This window comes from Ascaphus truei, chromosome 1 (assembly GCF_040206685.1).
Source record: "Ascaphus truei isolate aAscTru1 chromosome 1, aAscTru1.hap1, whole genome shotgun sequence".
Lineage (NCBI taxonomy): Eukaryota > Metazoa > Chordata > Amphibia > Anura > Ascaphidae > Ascaphus > Ascaphus truei.
Genome location: NC_134483.1, coordinates 110972078 through 110999452, shown reverse-complemented (window position 1 = coordinate 110999452; position 27375 = coordinate 110972078). Strand labels below are relative to the sequence as shown.

General features: G+C 41.5%; 1 protein-coding gene across 4 annotated transcripts; it reads right to left on the bottom strand.

The window, feature by feature from the left end:
- Positions 1-496: 496 nt before the first annotated feature.
- Positions 497-27375, bottom strand: RFESD (Rieske Fe-S domain containing). Of its 4 annotated transcripts, none has more exons than XM_075593294.1 (6): positions 26895-27375; positions 25639-25744; positions 14210-14392; positions 14038-14072; positions 8247-8399; positions 497-685 (listed from the first exon to the last, which is right to left on the bottom strand). In XM_075593294.1, the coding sequence occupies exons 2-6, from the start codon at positions 25724-25726 to the stop codon at positions 569-571; spliced, it is 576 nt and encodes a 191-aa protein (XP_075449409.1). In that variant the 5' UTR covers positions 25727-25744; positions 26895-27375; the 3' UTR covers positions 497-568. The 4 variants fall into 4 exon arrangements, with proteins under 4 accessions (XP_075449409.1, XP_075449416.1, XP_075449406.1 ...); XM_075593301.1 differs by lacking the exon at positions 497-685 and adding an exon at positions 914-6441; XM_075593291.1 differs by lacking the exon at positions 497-685 and having other exon boundaries at positions 6448-8399; positions 26895-27373.

The following is a 27375-nucleotide window of genomic DNA, read 5'->3' as shown; positions in this document are numbered from 1 at the left end:
GTAGAGGTCACGTGAGGCTGTTCAGCGCGCCCACCCATTGGCTGGTGCCAGATCGCCGAGGAGCTGAAGCGGACGGAATATTAGCTGTTGATCGGTGCAGTCCTGACTGTTACATCAGCACAGATAACAGCAGTCCCACTTTTCAATATTCCCGGTCAGTATCTTGGCAAACCCCAGTGTGGTTTATCTGTTTGTTTTGTTTTTGTGTGTTCACAACTGAGTAATTGTTTAGTTGTTTGTCTGTGCTCACTGTAGTTTTTTTATTACATCCTTCTGTACTATTTAAGGGGTTGTGCCATTAGTGGTAATTACCCTTACACATATTATATTAGTGTGTATTTTTTATGTATCAATAAATATTGTGTTACACTTTTTACTTATAGTTTGTTGTCTCTTGAGCCTCATTCACATTATTGGAGATTTTAAATAATCACTTTTCGGGCTGTGTAGTTTTATTGTACACAACATCTCTGAACACGCATGGTGTTGTGTATTTCTTTATTAACCACCGGTACGCTGTGTGCATCTTTGTTTTTTTGTTGTATGGTAAATTCGCCTTAGGGCTTTCCTACACAGGAGTGACCTGGGAGTACCTCCACGCATCCAGCAGCAAGGGGCTTATTCTACTTGACAGCACGAGCGCGGGCGTCTCTGCTTCCACCTTCAATTTGAGTTTAATGCATTCCTATTAATAATGAATGAATTAAAATGCTATTTTATTAGATACAAATGAAACTAAAAACACCTCATCAATAATAGAAATATAAAACACATGATTATGTATACACATACACATTGAGCACATATTGAAATCACTTATTAATATTACAGAGTATAAAATAATTGCTATTCAATTATTCTATATGACTTACATACATCTAATAATGGATGACACAGAGATAGACATTGAGACTCACATTTTCATAGATAAAGTCAACAATTTAATAAAAATAAAGGAGATAAGAGAAATAAAAACAGGGATTAAATATTGTACAGATCACAAATTATATCTTAAACGCATTTTAAAATATACTTACATTCAGAAATTAAAGGATCCAATTTCTATTTCTGCATTTAACCCATTTGGTAGTAATGTTTTAAATGTAAAAATCCAAAAAGTTTCCCTCTCATAGGGTCCGGGTTGTATCACCACCTCTCCCACTTTTTCTGAACGTGTTCGATCACCCTATATTTTAAACATGAGGGATTCCCTTTATGTATTAATTTAAAATGTTTTGGGACACTATGGGTTAAAAGTTATTTCCTTATGTTTCCAATGTGCTCCAGTATGCGGAAGTGCACAGGTCTAGTTGTGCTTCCTACAGACTGGAGCCCGCAAGAACACTCCAGGAGATATTACGTTATTAGTTTTACAGTTCAAAAACTGTTCTTAAAACATTCCCCTATTCTGGATGATTTAAAACAGAATTTTTTCATTTGACCCATGGTTGCAAACTTTACAGGAATAACATTTAAAAAAATCTTTAGGTTTCTTTGGCCTGCAACTTTGTGTTTTTTTTTTCATATTTCTACAAGTTTATTTGGAAAGGGAACGAAGCCAGTCATCACCTCTTTGTACCTGGCGCTTTTCATTTGCATCATTTGTTAAGCATTAATTAGCTGACAACATTGTAGTTCTTTTAGCCCCTTTAGAGCAGGAGGGACAATAAACCTGCTTGTGAATTGTGAAGGGGCTTGCATTTAAACTCTAGCAGTCAACAAATTGCTGGCCAATGCCTTCTCCACTTCTTTTGGTTATTATCGCCAGTGCTTTCACCTGCAGTGGATTGATTAGTAAAATCACTACAGGTCTCCACTTAGAGGAAAGGGACATGCAAGTTCACGAAAGAAAAAAAAAACTTTTAAGGTAACAGTTCTAACAAAAAACATTTTTGTTTAACTTGGAGTTGGTTTATAATACACATAAATAATGGTTAAAAAAAAACAGGATGTCAAATCTAAAAATGGAAAATAAGCTGGTCAGAACATTTTGTTTTTTTTCCAGCAATCTTCAACTACTGTGGCATCAAATAGTTGTTTAGTTGCCAAACTGACTCATACGTTCATTGTCTGGAAGCTTTACAAGCTTGTTAGCCTTATCTTTAGGACATACTGATTAGTTCCATAATACGATTGTGCATCATCTGCTCATTAGCACTACAATAAATGTCATGAAATTATGGGCATAGATTTTTTTTTGTGTTCTCTTCAAATATTTTACCAGGAACAATTCATTGAGATGTGCACCTCATATTTAGCCATTTATACCATTGGATACAATACTGAGATACAGATATTGGTATAAACATATTTAATGCGTACACATGTAACAGATAGAATTTTATTTCAATTGGGTTGGGAAATGTAAGAATACCAAATACATTATTCCAAATTCTGGTGGATGAACACAGTCAGTAAGTTCTTTGTTATGCTGGGATACATGCAGTATGCTGCTTAGCTAGTTGGGTAACTTATGCTGGAGAACTTTGTACTTTAAAGCAGGAAAGGTGTATATATTACAGGGATAGCCAAAATAATTCCTCAAGCGTAACAAAGCGAATGGTGGTTTTTTTTTAAATTAGATGGGAAAATGGCATATGGATTTGTATGCAGTATCCCGTTTAGGAAGGTGAATCTGAGAAGCAATAGCATATTGTAAACAGCGACGAGAAAGTTTGTGAACCACTTATGATTTTCACATATTTTAAACCTAAAATGTTATTAGTTCTTAATCGAAGTGGTAATGATAGATAACTTGATCAAACAAATTACACAAAAACATGATACCTTTTCAACATTTATCCACAAATAATGAAACATTCAATATCTGTGTGAGAAAAAGTATGTTAACGTTTAGATTCAGTGCCCCTTGAGCAGCAATAACAACTTCAACTGTTTCCTGTAACTGCTGGTCAGTCTCTAAATCTGTTTTGAGGAATTTTGGCCCATTCTTCCTTACAGAACTGCTTCAACTCAGTGACATTTGAGGGCATCCTTGCATGGACAGCTCACTTCAGGTCCTGACACATTTCGATGGGGTTTGGTCCGTACTTTAACTAGGCCATTCTAAAACCTGGAATTTGTTCTTCTGCAGCCATTCTTTTGTAGATCTGATTGTATGTTAGCCTTATCCCAACTGTCAAGCAGATACAATAGATTTGTTCAAAAAAAGGTTGGACATCTTTTTAGATGGGAAAGGTATACAGGGATATACCAAATAAGTATACATGGGAAGGATGTTGATCCAGGGATTAATGCGATTGCCAATTCTTGGAGTCAGGAAGGAATTAATTTTTCCCCTTAATGGGGTTTTTTGTTTGCCTTCCTCTGGATCAATAAGTATAGATATAGGATAAAGTATCTGTTGTCTAAATTTAGCATAGGTTGAACTTGATGGACGGAAGTCTTTTTTCAACCTCATCTACTATGTAACTATGTAACTATGTTTAGGATCATTGTCTTGTTGTATGACCCACTTTCGCTCCAGCTCACAGATGGATGGCCAGACATTCTACTCTATAATTGACTGGCACAATGCAGAATTCATGGTTGTGTCATTGACAACAAGCCGTCCACGTCCTGCGCAGCAAAGCAGCCCCAAACCATGACCTGCTTGACAGCTGGGATGAGGTTCTTCTGTTCGAATGCAGTTTTGGTTTTCGACAAACATTACGTTTCTCATTAAGGCCAAAAAGTTCTACTTTTGACTTGTCTGTCCACAGAACATTGTTCCAGAAGTCTTGTGGATCACCTATGTGCTCTTTGGCAAACTTCCGATGGCAACAATGTACTTTTTAGATAGCTGTGGTTTTCTCCTGGCTATCCTTCCATGAACACCATTCTTATTCCGTGTTTTTTTAATTGTAGTCATGAAAACTCACCTTAGCCAAGACGAGTGGCCTGCAGATCCTTGGATGTTACTCTTGGATTCTTTGTGACATCCTGGATAATTTGTTGGTTTGTTCTTGGAGAGATTTTGGTAGGACAACTCAACTCCTCCTGGGTAGAGTGACTGTTGTCTTCAACTTTCTCCATTTGTCTGAGAGTGGATTTGTGGAGCCCCAAATACTTAGAAATGGCTTGTAACCTTTTCTAGACTGAAGAGCATCAATAACTGCTTTTGTCAGGTCCTCGGAGATTTTGCTTGTGGCATATTGTGTTTCCACACACCTGTATGGTACAGACCAAACTCACAAAGTTCTTTAGGATGAAGCCCCCCAAACTCACACCTGAATATCTACCTAATTATTTAAACACTGGATTCTAATTATAACCTTTAATTTAGCGGGAACAAAACCCTGACTCTTAATTAGGGTCATTTGTCTAATTCATATATCATTTTGTTTCAAAAGACATGGAAATGGTTAATATAAACTCTATTGGATATTTAAGAAAAGATTGTTTTTTATTCAAGAAGATGATCATGGAATTTACGTAATCATCCCTTTTCCTCGCTACTGTATAATGCAGTTAATGATTGCCATTAACATCTGCTTCAGTGAATCACCAGGCCAAGTGGACTGGGAAAGAGCAGAGTATCAGGAGAGAAAAAAAACCAATGTCATTTGTTTACAATTTTAAACCTTCCCGTGTGCACGCACGCACGCACACGTTTAGGTTTGAGGAGACTGTTTATCAATGTGTGATGTACAGATATGGCAGACATTATCACTCCCATAATCCCACAAAATTACGCGTTAAAGAGCACGTTATCGGCTTAACCATGGTTTTCAATAGCACTAACACATTGTGTTAGCAGGTGCAATGACGCTTATACAGTGTGTAGTTAAATGTGAAGTGTTGACGAATCCCACCTCCTTAAGTGTTCAAACTAATGAGTTTACTAATTTCATGAATTGATATGGTCACTGGAATAATTGTATTGCTGTTTTAGGGTATTAGATCGGGTTTGCTGTGATGATCAAATGGGAGTTACATTATTCTTACCCGTTTTCTTACACAGACAGCTTCCTGTCCCACTTCTTGTTTCTTTAAACATTTTGTAAATCTACTTGTACTGGTATGTATAGGAAAAATGGATAGTAACAATTGAGATGCTATTATTCTGAATATGAACAAAAATAATGAAAGCTGTATAAGTGTGTAATATACTATGATAGTTGTGTAATAGCTAATCACCAAAATATTTGTGCACTGACAGTTAAAAAGGCTGAATCAGAGCTAAAGAACATGTGTGTAACTCAGATTTGCCACTGTTTATCGCCTTTTCAAATTGTGCAATACCAAAGGTTAGCGAATTTTAAAACAAGTGTAAGACTTTTTCTGATTTTGAATGGCAGTGTACACAATACTGGGTACATAATTTGCCTTATCAAGCTCACAATCAAATTTTTGGTTTCTAAGATACATAGAGATATGGCGTTGTAAGGTGGCTAATGCTATAATACAGCTTAGTAAATACAGCCCATTGTATTGGGGCTATTTATTAAACAGTGATAGGAGTTCATGAAATAATCTGCGTTTCTGTGCAATAGATCCCCGAACACTTCCTCAGCTTAATAAATAACACCCTAAGATTCTACCCACTTCAAAGACAGTAAAACTACTGTACACCACTACAGCATTCCTCTCAACATAAATATATGAGCATATCACGAGCTGGCACATAGGAATCCCAAGTCGTTTTTACACGTCTCCAAGTACTGTACAAGTGATATTTTCCCTTTATAGAGAAGCTTCCAAGAATGTAATCAGTCATGCAAATTCTCAGAACTATTGCATGCGTCATCGCTTTCGTCTTGTGCACATTACATCTACAGATAAACATCAACAAATACTGCATGTATTGCCCCGTACTTATTTTTTCACAGTACAACTAAACTGCCAGTATTTCAATGTTATTTTTTTTTAATCAATTTCTAAAAACAAAAACACACGATTTTCAATAACATAACCTGCCCTTAACAAATGACATGTGCAGTCCACTTATAGAAAGTCAGTATAAAACAAAGAGTTTATTATAGCATTGGCCAGCAAACTATAATGTCTAGAGTTGCTGTATTGTTTATAGAGAACAGGCAGATTTTTTTTTTTTAAATTAACATTCTTATGTTCATTTATGAATTAAGAAGAATTATAGGCTAAAGCAGTCAATTTCTGGGCATTATTGAAATCCCTCCTCTCTGATTGGTTAAAATTCCGGGCATTATTCATTCAGTAATGCCCGGAATTTTTGCAGCTTGCAATGTGTTTATTTCCAGCCAATCAGCTTTTCCTTTTGTCAGAACAGTTGCGATAGTGCAGAGTAAGTAAATACTTCAGTATTAGGTAATACCTTTTTTATTTGGACTAGCAATGAATTCTCCACATCTCCTGTCTTAGATTGTTATCTTGTTTTATTTTACATCTGTGTTAAACATATGGAATCTCTGTAAACCAGTATTGTTTGACCCTAGAAAGAGAGCATACCTGATGCTCGACCTGAGGAAGAGAGAACTATCAAAAACGTGTCTTATAATATCCATTGTTAGTCCAAATAAAAAAGGTATCACCTACTGTAATGCTGAAGTACTCATTTACTCTGCACTATGTTTATTTAGCAATTAATACTATAATTTTTAAATAATACTTGGCTATGCAGAATTTGATTATGCCTTCTCACTCTTAGTTTGTGTGTGTCAGTTTGTGTCTGCTGCACAGTTTGTGTGTGTGTTGATGCACAGTTTGTGTGTTTGTGTGTTTCTGCTGCAGTTTGTGTGTGTGTAGATGCAGCTGGTCTGTGTGTGTAGAGCTGCAGTGTGTGTGGTGCTGTTGTGTGTGTGTGTGTAGCAGCAGCAACGTTTGGATGTAGCTACAGAGTTTGTGTGTAGCAGCAGAGTGAGTGTTTGTGTGTGTGTGTGTGTAGCGGTTTGTGTGTAGAGCTGCCGTGTGGTGTGTGCGCGCGAGTGTACACAGAGTGGGCGGTAGTGTGTGGATATAGATAGCGGCAGTGTACGTGTATATAGAGGTGCTTTAATGTATTTACCGTTTTAATAAAACAATCTATGTAAACTATACAAAAGTGTCTTATTTATGAAAAAAAAAAGCCTTCTTTTAGCCTATCAGAGTAATAATCCCCTCAGAACAGGGCATTACTGGCCAATAATGCCCTGGGTGAGTTAAAGTTCCTCGGCTTCGCCTCGGGCCTTCAACTCTTCCAGCCAGGGCAAAATTGGCCAGTAATGCCCTGTTCTTCAGGGATTATTACTTAAATAGCGAGGCCAAGGTGGATAACCACTTTGTTAAAACTGTTTTTTTCAAACTGACATTTCTAACAACAACAAAACCAGGATTAAAAATGAAAAACACAGGGCCAGTTCCCGCGGCAGCCATTTATTTTAATGGCATCAAGACGATGATGGACAAGGAGCTAATATACCAGAAATGGACTATATCTATCTTAATCTTAAAAAAATGATCACTACCCTTTAACTTTACAGTCACGTTTTATATACAATACAATTTTCCTGCGTAGAATAGACATTCCACCCAATTAAATCAATGTGATTTTTAATACCAGGCCATTGCTGAAGCTACAGCAGTGGTAATTGGTTTTCAATTGCTCATTATCATCATCATATAGGAAAATACTGTATACTGTAGTGCTTGGAGAAAAACATCACACAATCAACTTTAAGAATATGCATGTTCTAGTGAACTGTTACTAGAAAATATGTGATGCTAAATTGCAGGATACAGTGTAGCAATGTCATTATGGTCTATTCAGTATGGTGACAAGCGTTAAAGATAAATCTATATCTATATAATAACATTGGTAGGTCTTACAATCTAAAAATAAAACACAGGTAACATTAACCCTGTAAACTGTTGGCGTTGTGAGGGACGGCACCTGGTTAAACTTCCTACCTACGCAAATATTTATACATAAAAGCTTTTATTTTAGTATACATCTTTAAGGTCACATTTTGAATCATTTATTTAATTCAGAAGAAGAAAAAAGTAATAATCAGCTTCATATAGCGCCCAGTTCAGTTTTACCATTGCAACAGATTATGATGTCTGGAAGGACAATAGCAAGACAGAAAGATGATCCCCACTCAACCTCACTATGGGTGGTGATTACAATACAAAAAAAGGACTTTGCTTGTACTGAAAGGACAGGACAATTACGTCTTCATTACAGGGCTGACAGTCTTTTTGTACTTCTCAGATGCATAGTAATCAGAATCATAGCAAATACTTGTGTCTGACAGAGTTACATAGACCCCTCCATTTTTGACAGTTACTTTATGAATCCTTTGCTTCACACCCTTGGAGAACCACTTTGGTGCCGGGCTGTGGGCATGAGGGTCGATTCCTTGATACAGTCCTTCACCAGTCGCCAAAGCGATTTTGTACTGATGCCATGGACAAACAATGCAAGACTGTCCATTGATATCCTGCATACAAACAAAGACAGTTTAGTATTCCCTCAAAGATAACTTAACATACATCTTATAGCAAGGATAAAACCTCAGGCTCCGATTATACCTATGCACTACAATGCGCGCGCATCTGTGACGTCGCAGAGCGACATGTGCACAAGCACATTCCCCTGCGCGCGCGACTGCAGGGGAGACAAGGCTGAAATCTGTTTTTTGATTGGACGTCGCAACCAGAAAACAAATTTCATAAACGCTTCAACTGTCGCCCGCATTGCAGTAGCAAGCGGTGTGACAGTCGCGGTAGGTATATGCGCTTTGCTGGGAAGCATACTGTTTGTTTTGGCGCGACGCGCGTTGTGTGTAATCACGACCCTAACCATTTTGGACAAGCAATACACTGCAATGAACAAGAGAGTTTAAAAATAAATATTATCCATATTCCATGCATCCAATTCAATTGCTCCAGCGTAAAGAACAAAATGAAAGCACGGGGTATCATTCAGCACTGAGGGGGTTTATTTCTTTCTACTGTAAGCAGTTCATATAGCTTTATTAGATATTTCACCTCACTATATGAAAGGACTTGATTTTTGGCTGAACGTTATTTTGTAAAGGTCTTATGGGCTATGTGAATAGGAGGAGTACTGTAGTGTTCACAAAGTTTGGGATTTAACTGATAGAAATATAAAAATGTCATTCAAGAGGGAGGATAACATTTTTCTCAACTGGCTGCCTTATAAATGATAAATCATTGTTCTAGCTATTGGTTTCTGTTCTTTCATTAAGTTCATCTGCTGCCAGTAGATCCGAAAAAAGGTGAATAAAGTATACAATACTATTTTTTTTTCTTATGTAGTGCTGTAGATAGAATTTAGCAGGATAGCGAATTTCCGCCCTATAAAGCTTACAATCTAAATGTAATGCTTGAGGCACAGTGAGAAAGGGACTTGCCCAAGGTCACAAGGAGCAGACACTGGGATTTGGTCTGGGGTTACCCACTTCAAAAGGTCAAGGTTACAAGTGAGATACTCCAATAGAGTATATGTAATGTTTTTGTATCCAAGCACAAAGCTTCCTTTTTCTTTTTTTTTAAAGATAACTAAATACGTCTTTTCAGCACAAACATGTAGAAAATTAGATACCTTTCTTTATTATAACTATCTTCTCCTGCAATCAAGGATGCAATCACTACTTCTTCAGTGTACATACCGCAATAATAAAAAACACACTTTCACATCCACTTCAAATGCTTTTCAAAGTAAGGTTTTAAACAGCGGCATTCATGAATCTGCGATGCAGGTTATCGCAGCTCAGTCCTGCGTTAATAGTGTTGTGGTCTTGAATGGCACTTAACACGGGATTGTGGTGTGCTAACCAGTCTAGGGATTTAGTAAATCTCCTCACAAGAAGAGGAAATCGCCTTTATAACCAACATTTACCTCCTAAATTAATGTAGACTTATATTTAGAATCTGTCATCAGTAAAAATGGCAGCTCTCTTGAGATTCACCCGTTTCCTCTGACAAGGGACAGTTTTCAAATACGAGCTTCAATGCTTAAAGCTTTTGAACCTCTTGTCAAGTCTCACTTCCTTCTAATATTACACTATGCAACTCTGTTATAGTGAATTTTAACACTAACAGGATATATTATACTGTTTCAATATAAATATTTATTCTGTCACTTGGGAGATAGAGAGACGTAGAAACCTACACAGTCATCTACTGCAGCGGTGCGCAAACTGGGGGGCGCAAGATTATTTAGGGGGGGCGCGGGCTGCGTGCGGGGAAACCTGGGGGCGGGCAGAGCTGTGCACGGGCGGCCAGAAGCTCCGTGCAGAGGCTGCTTCCCTGCTCTGTCTGTGTCAGAGGGGGCGGGGCCTTGCTGCGGGGCCTTCCCTGCACACAGACAAGCCCTCCTCCTCCTGTCTGTTACCCGCCCGTTTTCAGCAGCACATGGGGGGACCTGAGCAGGCTTAGTTACTCCCTCCCCCCACCCACCAGGTGTGTGTGTTTCATTGTGTGTGTGTGTGTGTGTGTGTGGTTGATTGAGTGTGTGTGTGTGTGGGGGGGGGGGGATTGATTGAGTGTGTGTGTGGGGGGGTTTGAGTGTGTGTGTGGGGTTGAGTGTGTGTGTGGGGTTGAGTGTGTGGGTGTGGGGTTGAGTGGTTATGTGGGGTTGAGTGTGTGTGTGGGGTTGAGTGTGTATGTGTGGGGTTGAGAGTGTGTGTGTGGGGTTGAGTGTGTGGGTGTGGGGTTGAGTGTGTGGGTGTGGGGTTGAGTGTGTGTGTGGGGTTGAGTGTGTGTGTGGGGTTGAGTGTGTGTGTGGGGTTGAGTGTGTGTGTGTGTGGGGATGAGTGTGTGTGTGTGTGGGGATGAGTGTGTGTTTGGGGTTGAGTGTGTGTGTGGGGTTGAGTGTGTTTGTGTGTGTGGGGTTGAGAGTGTGTGTGGGGTTGAGAGTGTGTGTATGGGGTTGAGTGTGTGTGTGGGGTTGAGTGTGTGTGTGGGGTGGAGTGTGTGTGTGGGGTGGAGTGTGTGTGTGTATGGGGGGGGTTGTGTGTGTGTGTGGGGGGTTTGAGTGTGTTGTCTGTGTGATTGAGTGGGTGTTGTGATTGAATGCAGCGGTGCACAAACTGGGGGGGCACCCCAGGCGCAAGATTTTGGCGGGGCGCATGCGGCAAAACCTGGATGCGCAGGTGAAAAGTGGTGTGCGGGCAGCCGAAGATGTGCGCGGGCGGCCGAACAGGATAGTGCAGGTGGCGGCCACGTGATTCGGAGGTATGAGGGAGGAGCACGCGCGAGCGCTTTGATGTCAAACGCCCCTCCTTCCGGTGTCTGCCCTGCAATAGCGCTGTGTTCCTGCTCTCCTCCGCTGGCAACCTGCTTCGCTGCGATTCTCTGCAAGTGAAAGGGTCGGCTGCCACTATATCAATCATACTATGAATGTACAGAAATAATAATTAAAAAAATGTAAACACTTCCCCGCTCGTGCTTGCAAAATTATGCAGGACACCCTGTGCTCATGCTTGGAGAGTTGATGATGTCACCACTCTCCGCGGCAGCGTGGACGCAGCCTAATTTTGTAAGAGCGAGCTGTTGAAGTATGTAAGTATTTAGACTGCGCTTATAGTGCCGCGACGCCCGAAAACAAATGCATTGTCGCCGCCGTGTGCTCTTATAGTAAGCACAACGCGATTTTTTGAAGCCGGCAATATTTGCTTTTTTTAGGGGCTGTCGCCTCATGTGACAGCCCCTGAACCAATCAATGGCCTGGTCGCCGGCGCCGCCACAAAGCGAAATACAACTTTCGCTAGCAGCGACGGGTGACGTCACGCATCTCCGTCGCGGGCACTATACGCGCGGCTTTAGACATATTTGTACTTACTTTGTATACCGTTTAATAAAGGTTTTTTTTTTCATGTGATTTTGATTACATCAGGCAGGGGGGTGAAAAGCAAATATATCAAACGTGGCGCTCAAAAATTATATCTATATATAAACAAGTGTAATAAATTGTGATACTTAATACAAACATAGATGGATGCTGCTTAACCCAGTGTGGGGTCGTTCTCTCGATCCCGTGGACAGTGAAGGGGTGAAGATCATCGGGAAGCGCAAAACCATGTAAAAAGAAGAAAATTCCTGATGGTGCAGTATTGTGATTATTGTGTGAATAAATATTCAAGGTGCAGTGTGCTAAATACTCACAAGTATAGGGTGAGTATTGTTCCCATAAAGGTATCTTTAAATGACAGCCCGTCGGACCGTCAGACAGGTAAGTGGAGTGGTAAGTGCTGGAGACAAGGTTTAAAAGAGTATAAGCGTTTAGATCACACAGATCGGATCTCAGCAAAGTAATAGCTGTTCTCTCAGTCCCCCCTCCGCCTCGGCGTGCGTCACTGGTGCGTCTCACCCAAACCGGAAACCGGAAGTGACGTCATCTGCTCTGGGGGACTCCGATCCTGTGGGAATCTTCACTCGTCAGCATCACTCTACGCGTTTCTCCGTATTGCGGTTTCTTCAGGAGTCTTAAACCTTGTCTCCAGCACTTACCACTCCACTTACCTGTCTGACGGTCCGACGGGCTGTCATTTAAAGATACCTTTATGGGAACAATACTCACCCTATACTTGTGAGTATTTAGCACACTGCACCTTGAATATTTATTCACACAATAATCACAATACTGCACCATCAGGAATTTTCTTCTGTTTTACATGGTTTTGCGCTTCCCGATGACCTTCACCCCATCAGGCAGGGGGGGCCTGAGAAATTTCATGGATAAGAAGGAGGGCTCGGCTTAAAAAGTTTGCTCACCCCTGATCTACTGTATACTCCACCTGGAGAGATACCGGTGAACACACAGGGGAAATATGGTAATCTAAAGGTGCAAGATACAGTATGTGCAGTTTATTTAAATTAGCATATTTGCCGGTTATCTCACCTGTATTCACAAGTACAGTATCTCTCCACGTGGAGTAGGAGTGACTAGGAGCATGTGTGTACCTAATATAAGATACATACTTTAAGTTTGTTTACCCACATCACATGCAAGAGTATAGAAAACAAGGGGAGGGGAAGGTGAACAGGTAGCAAGACCAAAAAAAAATAAAAAAATTAGACAATGACGTTATAAATTTCAGACTCCTTAATCCAAAATTAGTTATTAAGGCAAAAAAAAAAAAATCACTGGCAACTTAAAACTTGATCAATTCAAGCCCCTGAATTTCTTATTAAAGACCTTCTAAAAAAAATAAATAAAAAAAAACTCCATAGCTTCTATTACGTGCGCACATGTTCCTGGCAGAACATCTCCCTGTTAGGTCATTATTTTTTTGTTGCAAGAGATAACATGTATCAGTGTTTTTTTTGCAAGGCCTGTGCAAATAGATAAGAAGCTATGTCTCCCACCACCCTCACATCAGCAATATTAGGTCCCCCCCCCCCTCCCTTTTTTTTTTTTTTTTTTAACTACAATGAGAAATGTAAGCAAAGCAACCACTTTTGGTGGCCTTAGTCCATAAGGCACCTTACAGCCCACTGATCCTAATATTTAAGGCCATTACCAAACTGAAAGAAGCAGCTAGACTCTAATGGTTTATCAACTGCTGTCTATTACTGACCAAATGCTTTATTTGTTCTGTAAAATGAAATATATGACGCAATGCTACATGATAGAGCATGTGTGTTACTGTGCAGAAATATTTCTGCATCTTTGCATTTGAAATCAATTATTGCAGCTTATGTTACCACTTTATATACTGATAATAGATTCAGTGTGCTATGCCTAATACAAAGTATTTATTAGAATAATGAAATGCTAGTTCCACAGTATGTCAATAGCCAATAAAACAAACATATGTTGACAACTCGTAAAGCTTTTCCATTGATGTAGTGAGTGATATTGTTAACTCCAGATACCATGAGGAACCCACAGTGTTTAAGCAAGATTTAATGGCAATGTTGCCAGTGGAATATGAGAGAGAGAGACAGAGAGATCTGTGCCAATCTCATATAAAATAAGCTTTACTTTCAATGTGCTATAATGATATGAAAGTATATAATCTTGTTATGGGCATTTTACTAAAAGAGGAGGAACTAAAGAATAAAATAATCAAGTTACAATTAGTATTCTGTGTCGCTATATTAACTTGCCTCAATTTCTCCAAGATGTAACGGTCCTCCTGCATCTGTAACAAAAGCATATTAGAAAGTGCGAAAATAAAGACGATAAGTGGTTTTTCAAGTCTCTTACTGTATCTCCAACTGCTTGAGTGGCCTGCAGTTCTTCCCAACAGTTTAAGGGGCTATTGTACAATGTGCTTACGGTAACAGCGGAGATCCAAAGCGTGGTATTGCCCCTCGTGGTAAAATATGGCAACTTCTCGATCATTCACCGTGGCTCTGATCCGCTTGGATTTCTTAAAATCTTCTGTTCTACCCACTAAAACCGAGGAGTCATCTTCCTCTTTGGGTATTGAGCTGACCGCATGTTGCTGGCCCATGCTCCCTACGTAAAACATTAGAGAAAAAGATTAACTGTGTCTATGCAAGTATTAGAACAGGTTAGAAATCTCCTGTAAGGTCAGCACCATGACAAGTATTAGAACAGGTTAGTAATCTCCTGTAAGGTCAGCACCATGACAAGTATTAGAACAGGTTAGAAATCTCCTGTAAGGTCAGCACCATGACAAGTATTAGAACAGGTTAGAAATCTCCTGTAAGGTCAGCACCATGACAAGTATTAGAACAGGTTAGAAATCTCCTGTAAGGTCAGCACCATGACAAGTATTAGAACAGGATAGAAACCTCCCGTAAGGTCAGCACCATGACAAGTATTAGAACAGGTTAGAAATCTCCTGTAAGGTCAGCACCATGACAAGTATTAGAACAGGTTAGAAACCTCCTGTAAGGTCAGCACCATGACAAGTATTAGAACAGGTTAGTAATATCCTGTAAGGTCAGCACCATGACAAGTATTAGAACAGGTTAGAAATCTCCTGTAAGGTCAGCACCATGACAAGTATTAGAACAGGATAGAAACCTCCCGTAAGGTCAGCACCATGACAAGTATTAGAACAGGATAGAAACCTCCCGTAAGGTCAGCACCATGACAAGTATTAGAACAGGTTAGAAATCTCCTGTAAGGTCAGCACCATGACAAGTATTAGAACAGGTTAGAAACCTCCTGTAAGGTCAGCACCATGACAAGTATTAGAACAGGTTAGAAATCTCCTGTAAGGTCAGCACCATGACAAGTATTAGAACAGGATAGAAACCTCCCGTAAGGTCAGCACCATGACAAGTATTAGAACAGGTTAGAAATCTCCTGTAAGGTCAGCACCATGACAAGTATTAGAACAGGTTAGAAACCTCCTGTAAGGTCAGCACCATGACAAGTATTAGAACAGGTTAGTAATATCCTGTAAGGTCAGCACCATGACAAGTATTAGAACAGGTTAGAAATCTCCCGTAAGGTCAGCACCATGACAAGTATTAGAACAGGATAGAAACCTCCCGTAAGGTCAGCACCATGACAAGTATTAGAACAGGATAGAAACCTCCCGTAAGGTCAGCACCATGACAAGTATTAGAACAGGTTAGAAATCTCCTGTAAGGTCAGCACCATGACAAGTATTAGAACAGGTTAGAAACCTCCTGTAAGGTCAGCACCATGACAAGTATTAGAACAGGTTAGTAATATCCTGTAAGGTCAGCACCATGACAAGTATTAGAACAGGTTAGAAATCTCCTGTAAGGTCAGCACCATGACAAGTATTAGAACAGGATAGAAACCTCCCGTAAGGTCAGCACCATGACAAGTATTAGAACAGGTTAGAAACCTCCTGTAAGGTCAGCACCATGACAAGTATTAGAACAGGTTAGAAATCTCCTGTAAGGTCAGCACCATGACAAGTATTAGAACAGGTTAGAAACCTCCTGTAAGGTCAGCACCATGACAAGTATTAGAACAGGTTAGAAACCTCCTGTAAGGTCAGCACCATGACAAGTATTAGAACAGGTTAGAAACCTCCTGTAAGGTCAGCACCATGACAAGTATTAGAACAGGTTAGAAATCTCCTGTAAGGTCAGCACCATGACAAGTATTAGAACAGGATAGAAACCTCCCGTAAGGTCAGCACCATGACAAGTATTAGAACAGGTTAGAAACCTCCTGTAAGGTCAGCACCATGACAAGTATTAGAACAGGTTAGAAATCTCCTGTAAGGTCAGCACCATGACAAGTATTAGAACAGGTTAGAAACCTCCTGTAAGGTCAGCACCATGACAAGTATTAGAACAGGTTAGAAACCTCCTGTAAGGTCAGCACCATGACAAGTATTAGAACAGGTTAGAAACCTCCTGTAAGGTCAGCACCATGACAAGTATTAGAACAGGATAGAAACCTCCTGTAAGGTCAGCACCATGACAAGTATTAGAACAGGATAGAAACCTCCCGTAAGGTCAGCACCATGACAAGTATTAGAACAGGTTAGAAATCTCCTGTAAGGTCAGCACCATGACAAGTATTAGAACAGGTTAGAAACCTCCTGTAAGGTCAGCACCATGACAAGTATTAGAACAGGTTAGAAACCTCCTGTAAGGTCAGCACCATGACAAGTATTAGAACAGGATAGAAACCTCCCGTAAGGTCAGCACCATGACAAGTATTAGAACAGGTTAGAAACCTCCTGTAAGGTCAGCACCATGACAAGTATTAGAACAGGTTAGAAATCTCCTGTAAGGTCAGCACCATGACAAGTATTAGAACAGGATAGAAACCTCCTGTAAGGTCAGCACCATGACAAGTATTAGAACAGGTTAGTAATATCCTGTAAGGTCAGCACCATGACAAGTATTAGAACAGGATAGAAATCTCCTGTAAGGTCAGCACCATGACAAGTATTAGAACAGGTTAGAAACCTCCTGTAAGGTCAGCACCATGACAAGTATTAGAACAGGTTAGAAACATCCTGTAAGGTCAGCACCATGACAAGTATTAGAACAGGTTAGAAACCTCCTGTAAGGTCAGCACCATGACAAGTATTAGAACAGGTTAGAAACCTCCTGTAAGGTCAGCACCATGACAAGTATTAGAACAGGTTAGAAATCTCCTGTAAGGTCAGCACCATGACAAGTATTAGAACAGGTTAGAAACATCCTGTAAGGTCAGCACCATGACAAGTATTAGAACAGGTTAGTAATATCCTGCAAGGTCAGTACCATGACAAGTATTAGAACAGGTTAGAAACCTCCTGTAAGGTCAGCACCATGACAAGTATTAGAACAGGTTAGAAATCTCCTGTAAGGTCAGCACCATGACAAGTATTAGAACAGGTCAGTAATCTCCTGTAAGGTCAGCACCATGACAAGTATTAGAACAAGTTAGAAATCTCCTGTAAGGTCAGCACCATGACAAGTATTAGAACAGGTTAGAAATCTCCTGTAAGGTCAGCACCATGACAAGTATTAGAACAGGTTAGTAATATCCTGTAAGGTCAGCACTATGACAAGTATTAGAACAGGTTAGAAACCTCCTGTAAGGTCAGCACCATGACAAGTATTAGAACAGGTTAGTAATATCCTGTAAGGTCAGCACCATGACAAGTATTAGAACAGGTTAGAAATCTCCTGTAAGGTCAGCACCATGACAAGTATTAGAACAGGTTAGTAATATCCTGTAAGGTCAGCACCATGACAAGTATTAGAACAGGTTAGTAATATCCTGTAAAGTCAGTACCATGACAAGTATTAGAACAGATTAGAAACCTCCTGTAAGGTCAACACCATGACAAGTATTACAACAGGTTAGAAATATCCTGTAAGGTCAGCACCATGACAAGTATTAGAACAGGTTAGAAATCTCATGTAAGGTCAGCACCATGACAAGTATTAGAACAGGTTAGAAATCTCCTGTAAGGTCAGCACCATGACAAGTATTGCTCTGAATATACAAGTGCTTTGGTAGCTACTGCAAATGATTGAACAAATCTGTGAAACTATGAAGCATTGGAACAAAACAAACAAAAAAAGTGTTGATTAGTGTCCAAGGTAGAAATTCACATTTAGCCCTTTTCAATGCAGTTTCTTGTCTTGGAAACGTAACCAGCTGCAAATGTCCAAAATCCGTTATCGCAAATGTTTTGAACTCTGAATGTTTAACACATTGTACATGTGTATTATTACTGCACATATGATGTAATATGCAACCTTTCAAACCTGTCAAGTATGTTTCTCAGAGATACATATTCATACAATCATTACTTAGAATTAAAATAAATCTGCTCTGTTTTCCTATTAAAATTAGCAAAATAAAAAAAAACCAGAATACTACACTGTAACCCAGAGGTTCTCAACTCGTGCTCAGGACACCCCAACAGGTCAGGTTTCAAGGATATCCCTGCTTCAGCACAGCTGAAGCTAGGATATCATGAAACCTTGACCTGTTGAGGGGTCTTGAGGACTGGAGTCGAGAACGCCTGCTGTAACCCATATATTTTTGGCATGCCCAGCCATGCAGTACTGTGCTGAAGTACTCTACAGTAACAAAGTGCTTAACTCACCCAGCTGTGATCAGCAAGAATTCCCTGATGTAGAAACGACACCAGAATGATCATAGAACCCAACAAGATAGCAGCTTTGTAACTATTTGCCACTCCCATCTGAAAAAAGGGCAGGACCCTTCAATCTGTACTCTGACAGCTGAGTCTTTTTGCACACTGAACATTTTTTTGCTCATGCAGGTTGAAATTAGACTCCCATGTGCTTTCACTTGTTAAACGTAGTCAGGCCGTAATTGTATTTGTACTTCCTTCACAAGTATGTCTTGTATATGTACAATTCTTTGTGGATTGTGGCAAAAATCCTTGTAAACCATGAATTCTCATACGGTTACAAAACAGAATTTTCTGTTCAGTTGAACTTCATAATTTTTCAGCCCGCAAAACATGATACATTACAAAGGTTTACAAAAACATGTAGGCCCTTTTTACTAGGCTTTCAAGTCATTGATAAATTAAATTATGACAAAGCAATGATCTATTTAAATAATAAAAATATGCTGGAGTTTTATCTATTCCGCAGGAAATTTGCACAACTGTCTGCTACTCAGCAATGTATGTATGGCAATGGTTGGTCCAGCTATCTCTCTACCTTCCCTGTCATGTAAGTTCTAGTAAGACACAGACAGTGATAGGCTGTCCTATGGGGTTTACCCCCTCCTCATGCTGACTTCCTGAGGTACAGGAGTGGTGGTGCATATATTGGGCCCTCCCACTTTGAGCTACAGGAAGGAAGTGCCTAAATTATAGTATGAAATTCAGCCCCTTAGGGGTGGGTCCTTCAGTTAGTGATTGGGGTTCCAGACTATCCCTTCATGGGGTAGCTCTAAGGTCTCCTCCTGGCCGGGAGTTAGACATGTTCTCAGTCCCTCATGGGCTGAGGCACTAATCTAACCCAGAGAGGCCTCACTATTACCCGCAGGCCAGTACCATCCAGAAGCCAGGGATTACCTTATCAACTGGAGCATAGGCTGTAACAACACCAGCAGTGGCTGCTGTAATACAGACTATCTTCATTTATACTTCTGGTTCCGCGGTAGTCTGTGTGGCGGGAGGTATTAGGAGTAAGGACCGCCTTCAGCCTTGATGAATCTCCTATGTCTGGAGGCGCTGTCACCAAGAAGGAAAGAACCAGAGTAATCCCCAAAAGTCTGCCTGTCTTCCCCAACTACATCGCGGGTACCTCAGCTCTCGTACCTCACAGGTAATCAGCATTACACCTAGCAATAGACATGGTCTCCCAGAGGGAGCAGGGGAACATGTGCTACATATGTATGTATGTGTAGCAGGGGTCCCCCCTCCTTAGCTCCTGTGGAGGAGATCAGCTCCGTTGCTCAGGAGAAGCAGCAAAGTTGCATCGGCCATGTTGTGGTTGGCGCAGTCACTCAGCCTATTGCTGTGTGTGGTGTGGCAGCCATCTTGGGTTTAGCGCCGCCGAAAGGAAAGGTTCTAAGAAGCAGGATTTCCTCCGTGGGACTGGACCGTTAGTGGCAGTTGGTCCGGAGCCTGCAAGGAGTGAGGTAGTGTCCAGGGAGCAGGCAGGCTCCTGTACTAGGCCAGAAACATACACCACTAGGCCCCAGGCAGTCCCCTCACTGAAGTGAAGTGTGCAGGGCCAGCCATATCATTAGGGATCTACCTGTGGTGAGGGATCAGAGCGGAGCAGGATCTAAGCAGCAGAGAAGTTCTTCAGCAGCAGCCTCATGCAGCATCCGGGTGTGAGGGGCTGCTGTCAGACCCCGCGCCGTGGGACCCCGTCGCTGACCGCAGCTTGTCTGGAGTACTCCCTGGTTAAGTGGCAACCAGGAAGGTACCTGTGCACCAACACAAGGGGGAGGGTAGCGCTGCCCTCATACACACATTGGGAAGGGTTGTTTGCTGGACACCAGGGAATATTTATTTTATTTATAAAAATGTTTTATCAGGAAGTAATACATTGAGAGTTACCTCTCGTTTTCAAGTATGTCCTAGGCATAGAGTTAAGATGACAAATAATACATGGTTACAAATACAGTTACATAAGTGAACAGGGTATACATTATAACAAAGACATTGCGTGCACAGTTAAAGATAATATATATTATAGGTGTATGTAACAGTTACAGACCTGATTAAAATGTGAGACAGCTTTAGTTTTGAAAGAACTTAAACTGGTGGTGGCTGTGAGAGTCTCTGGTAGATTGTTCCAGTTTTGGGGTGCATGGTAAGAGAAGGAGGAGCGGCCGGATACTTTGCTGAGCTTTGGGACCATGAACAGACTTTTGGAGTCAGATCTCAGATGATAAGTGCAGCATGTGGTAGGGCTGAGGAGCTGTTCAGATAGACGGGTAGCTTGCCAAGAAAGTATTTGAAGGCAAGACAAGAGAGATTAACTTTGCGCCTAGACTCAAGTGATGGCCAAGCTAGTTCTTTGAGCATTTCGCAGTGATGTGTGTTGTAGTTGCATTGGAGAACAAAACGGCATATTGAATTGTAGAGGGTGTCAAGCTTGCTAAGGTGGGTTTGAGGTGCCGAGCCGTATACTATGTCCCCATAGTCTATTATTGGCATTAGCATCTGCTGTGCGATACGCTTTCTGACCAGCACTTAGGGAGAATTTGTTCCTGTAAAGTACACCTAGTTTGGCATAGGTTTTGGATGTCAGGGTATCAATGTGCATTCCGAATGTTAAATGGGAGTCAAACCCAAGTATTTAAAACTAGTAACAGGTGTTAGGGTGGTTTTATCATTGGTTCTGATCTGGAACTGAGTCATTGGAAATAATGTAGCATTGGTCCCAAATACCATTGTTACAGTCTTGTCAGTGTTTAAAAACAGTTTGTTTTGGGAAATCCAATTTTCAAGTCTCAAAAAGTCAGACTGAAGTATGTGTTCAAGATCGCAGAGGCTATGGCTGTGTGCATATAAGATTGTGTCATCTGCATACATGTGTATTGAAGCTCCCTTACAAGCTGTAGGAAGATCATTGATGAACGCTGAGAAGAATAGGGGCCCAAGCACCCTAGGTATCTAGTAATTACCGCTATTTCGCATAGAGATAGGGAAAGGGTGTTACATTTGGAGGCGCTGCTAAGATTCAGACCTTGGGTGCCCGATCTAAATTAAAGAACCAAATTAAGTAAGGGATCAAGTTCCTACCGTCCCGATAGAGGGTCCATGAGTGGGCTCTGGAATGCCGGGTACCTCACCGCCACGTTGTGGCCCTTAGGCCATGTCCCTTTGTCAACCTCCTTATATGATGTGTCCCTAGCATTTAGTCAATTACTGGTGTTAGCGGACGCCTGCCTCTTCAGGGCCGCAGACAGATTTCCCGGGGCCCAGGACTACAGTTTTGACCGCCTCCCCCCCACCCCTCCCCAAAAAAAACTTCCCACCCCCCAATGCAAAAAAACTTCCAGCTGCCAAATAAATACCCCCAATAACATCCATATGGGCACCCGCTCCCTCCCCATGTCCATCAGCCGCCACCGGGGTAGGATTAACCTCCTGTGACCCTGGCTGAAATGTTACCACTGCAACTGCAGTTGAAAGCAAGTCCTCCACGTGTAAAGCCACCTGGGCTTCGTGAGCTTCCAAGTCCTCCTCCAGTAAAGTCTTTGACCGACCATCTGTTGGTAACCCATAGCTTTCACACCGGGCAACAATCTTTGAGCGGTCCCATGACCGGTACTTGTCCATGTTCACCCGCAGGCACTAAGCTAAGGGAAAAGAGAACCTGTGTTTTTCTCGTTTTGTGTAACGTGTGTAGATTACTGCTTGTTTTGGAAGCTCGCAATCTTCGAGTTTCCCGCTATGGTATAAGCCCCGCAGAGTTTATAACATAGGCTCAATCTATCCTGCCGCTGCCACCAGTTTTAGAAGCCCGTCACAGGAGATCAGGTTCTACAACACCTTTTTATAACTGGGATCATTTGATTGAGCAAAACAAGATGGTAAAATAAATGGTAATTTATTTCTTATAAAAGACAGACACACAATTCAAGATTAACACACTTATTGTGGATGGGGCTAACGAATAAATCCGTTTCTGGAACGAAATTCCTTCAGATCAACTTTTTAGAGCACTTTCCAATGACCGGTAGTTACTAACAAAAAGTCCTGGACATCAATTACTTTGCGCTGTTGGGGTGGTGCTTGGAATCTGCGCTCCCCATTGGCTGCAGGCCCTCTTAAGCTCTCAGCCCTCATACACTAACCTGGACAGGTTATCAGAGCATGGGAATTCTCCTGCCAGCCAATCACTGATTTGCCAGTATTGTACCGCAGGGCGGGCACCTTTTCTCAGGTAGCAAGGGGGCATGGGTTAACTTGGCCCCTCCGCCTCTGAGCCCACCCTCTGCAAAGACTCCACCGTGTCTGGATTTTGGCAAATGGTCATCGGACAGCCTTGTGTTAGGCCAGGATGCGGGTACCCAAGTATAACTGCAGTCCCCCTCCTGTTCTAAAACCTTGGCATCCCTGAGCCTTTCACGTAAGGACTCCGGACAGACACAGAGGCACCAAGCTTGGTTGCCAGCAGGGTTTTCCAGAATCCATGACTTAGAAAGCCCTCAGTTCATATACAGGTTATCAATATTTATATATACACACATTAAACGATACCCATTTAATAAAATCTATTGTGTCCTGTTTTCTGTGTGCTAAAAGTTATGGGTTCCTATTCTAGTTTCAGGAATTGAGTGAGGGTATATTCCCTACAATCACGAGCTTCATTTTGGCACACAGGAGAAAATAACTTTTAAAACTTTTAGACACTTTAAAAACCTGCTCAGCTTTATAATCTAGCTGGAGCAGCTCCTGAACCCCTAAACTAGGTTCAGTATACCTGGGCATGTATGTGGGTACCTCTGCTATACGAGAGAGAGAGAGACTGACTGACTGTGTATACCTGCAGATATCTTTTAACCTCTTCATACCCATTTAGAAGATGTTGTAGCAGGGACTCTGGCGGTGAGTCGTAAGAACGTTTTCAGGGTCCGAGGTTGGCAGAGTACTGCGCTAAGCTGTATCCGAAGATATCACTCCATCTCCGGATACAACTTTTGGTGTATCCCATAACTCCAGAACCCTGCTACATAGACACATTCAGCAAAGACTTTCTCTGCCAAACCCACCCTGAAACTTACAGCCTAGAAATCTCCCGATTCCAGCATCCCATTAAAGGCAAAAATCATATAATTCTTTAATGTCGCAAAATCAGTATACAGTTGGAGTAATACATTTTCGACATCTGGGTCCCAGAGCTGACATTCTAAGACCCTAACACATGGGTCAGGGTTAACCAAGTGGGCTTGACCTTTATTATAAGCCTGGTTAACCCCTTCCCCCTCACAAAGATCTGGTAGATTGGCGTATATTATGTCAGGTACAGCTAGTTTATTATATTTGTATTCACTTCAGAGATTACATTTAAATAGTGCAACATTTTCACTTCATACCATAAAGATCTAATCACAGATTAGTCAGTAGTGGCAGTCTATGAAAGAAATGTCCTCAACGTTAATATAATCATTCTTAAAGATACACAAGACAAGATAAATATCTTTACTGTTACACACTGTGACAAAAGAAATGCATCATCATCATCATCATCATCATCATCATCATCATGTCAATATTAATCACGATGCATTAAAAAAAAACCCACTAAAGATGGGAGGAGTAGAATGTGACTGTAGGGGCAGCCAGCCTCACATAATAAAGGTGAAGCCTGGCTGGGTGCCCCAAAGCTGTGTCTAATGGCCGCCTCTGTGAGGCTCATTTTGGCCTGTATGTTATGTGTTTTGTGTAACCTCTTCTAGAAGAGAGCGATATCACTGTGTGATATCTGGAAGGGGGGAACTGTGTCTTGAAGAACTGGGATTGTAAAAAAGCACGTGTATGCCCTGTGTTAGTGTTTTCCCCACACAGTTAGTATGCCAGCAATGTCCTTTGTGTTTCTATTATTTCTCTGTGTGTAGAGACAGTAATTCACTGAGCTGGGCTGCATAGAGAAATACCGGTTCACGACAGAGCTTGGGAGCAGCTTGAGTACCGGGACAATGGTGAGTTGGGAAGGGCTAACTCATGTCCAGGAACTGGTTCTGGGCGGTACATAGCCTTTGTTCGTCAAGACGCTGGGGCACCTACCCAGCCGGGGGTAGGGGGCTGGCCAGGGGAACCATTGCCAGATCTCTGCCCCATAAGCACGATTCCCATTGGCCAGTTCGAATTTCCCAATCGCCAGTAGCTCACTCCCCGATGGGCAGTCCGGGGTCCCTAGCCCAGCCCCCTCCTCCGATTGGTGCAGCCGGACGAGCCCTTGTCCTCCGATTGGCTGCACCATCACGAATTGTGCGCTGATTGGTCAGTGGCCTCTGCTCCAGCGAAAAAGGTAGGAGACTGAGGCTTATTTAAGGGGCTTATGTAAGGGGCTTGGGCGATCAGAGTATGAGTTGATCCTGGAGCGGGGACCGAAGACTGTGACATCACGACTGGCGAATAGCACTGAGAAGATGGAGAAGAAGCTGTTCAGGTCAAGCCTACCGAAGCCGGCTTCTGCACCAAGTTGATGCTAAATTCTTCCCCCCTCAGGCCCCAGTTGGTGAGTGTTACAATCTCATTGTGTTATTTGTGTGTTTTCTGGCTTGCCAGAATAAACTTTCGTTTATTCTACTACTGTGTCCCGTCTGGGGATAGTGATCCCGGTGTGAAAAGTTCTGGTCTCACGTGACATAGAAGCATGTCATAAATCTCACAGAGAAACAAACAGATACAGCATGTATGTCTATATTTTAATGATTCCCACGACCAACAGATCGTAAAACCGTGATAACTTAATTCTACAGTACAGCTGATTGTCATTTATAATTATTGCAGTACTGCCATTACACCAACATATTGCCCAACTCTAATTATCGTGTTGCTGCACCAAACATTTAGCTATTATACTATTAGAAATAGATATAAAGATGTACTGTGGAACGTGCTTTGCTCCCCCAGATAACCCAACACATCCCAATATAGCTCAGAAAATAAGTTTACATTGGATTCAATGGCCATGTTGACTATGATAATATATCCCACGTATCACACCAGAAAAAAACAATGATGGGCTGCTCGATTTGTAGAAGGTGCTATTATTTTCATGCTTTAAAACTGAAAAGCTGGCAAAAGACACTCACTCTCATGATGTATGTTGGTGGAACATGCTTACTTTTTATCCTTGGTGGAGGCATAGTATGGTCATATTTTGCAGCATCTGTGCCATCCTGGTTGTCACTCAATCCATTTATTGGGAACATTGTTTCATCCCCCCCCCCCTGCAAATACCAAAAAAAAAAAAAAAAAGTGTGGGTGACTTTTCGATTTTAGTTGCAAGGGTACCACAATTCCTTTCACAATAACGATATATTGCTGAGCTCCCAGACATCTATTTCATACCTTTTCTTGATGTCCGTCATTAATGTAGCTGCTTCTGCCCCTTTTTATACACAGTTGTTGAGACAATTAATGTGTTTAGACTTGTTTTTTTTTTTAATGTCTACTCAATAAAATGAAGATGTAACAGGAGATTTTTAGCTAAAAAAATCCTATGATCACAGATACATGTAATGTTAGAATAAATAATAATAGTCCCAATGTAATAAATGTGTCATGGTATGGTGTCACTTGCACAATTAGATACACTAGGTTCTGCAGCTTCTGTACACCATACATTTATACAGGTTACCTAGTGCTTTGTGCACGTCATGTTGCTTTGCGAATAGGTAGTTTGGGGGCAAATCTTTACTAGGCTACCTAACAAATACTGTACATTTGATCATTTACATTTCAGTGGTTTACTAGACAAACCATTTGTTTTCCAATACAGACCTTCAAAGCAGAACAAGAACTTGGACAAGGAGTAATCTACCAGTAAATATAAAATTCATACAAGCACAACCCTCCTTTTGCAGGACCATAAAAGTGCTATTCCAAGGGTTTCTTTTGATCTCTTTATGCATACAGGCAGACACACCAACGCATACTTATAGGAACGGATCAAGTCTAAACTTAGACACAATGATATACACAGATTTGCACCCTTAAACACAGACCCACGCCTACTTATATACCGCTAATACTGCATGCTTATGCTTTTTTGCTTACATGGGTGGTACAGCTCTGCCATAGAATACAGAATACATACTGAAATCACTTGGAGTCTTTGGCACCTATTCAGTACAGCAGACGTTTTAAAGCTTTTTTTTTTGTTAAGGAACCCTATAATTATATTGTGAAATTCTGTGGAACCTCAACCCTCACTAATACCGTGCCTGACATCAGATGCACTGTAAATTTTTTCTGTATTTGGTATAACTTTCAAATGACCTGAACATTGCAGGGAACCCTTTATGGATACCCAAGAAACTCAAGGGTTCCTAAGAACCCCTCTTAAAAAACCTTATCTACGGTATGAAGTGCAGTTACCTGATGTTAACATGTGAATGCACAGAAGTTAATAGAATGTTAACTGTGCATGTACTTGCTTCTTACTATTCCAAGTGGAAGCCAATCTGTTTGGTGAAACGCGTAGGAGGAGCAGCTAGGGGTCTGCATTCCTACTAGACACAGGGCTTTCCTACTACACACTTTGTGTGAGCCCTGTGAGGACAGTCATCACTACAGTTCTGCTGTTGGGCGGAGGATTACAGCACACAGCCCACTAGCCGGCCGGGAAGGGTCACTACGTCATCGCGTCACGTCCGGAAGTGACGCCATACCAGGAAACCCGTGCCACGGTTAATGTCAGCGCTTGGATCGGAGGAGTGGATTTGGGGGTACTAGCCAGCCGCAGCAGAAAGACCGGAGTGTTGGTGAGACGACAGAGCAGCGCGGTATACATCGGCACCCCCCTGCACCCATTACCCCCTTCTTTTTTTCCACCAGTGCTTCCTAGATGGGTAGAAGA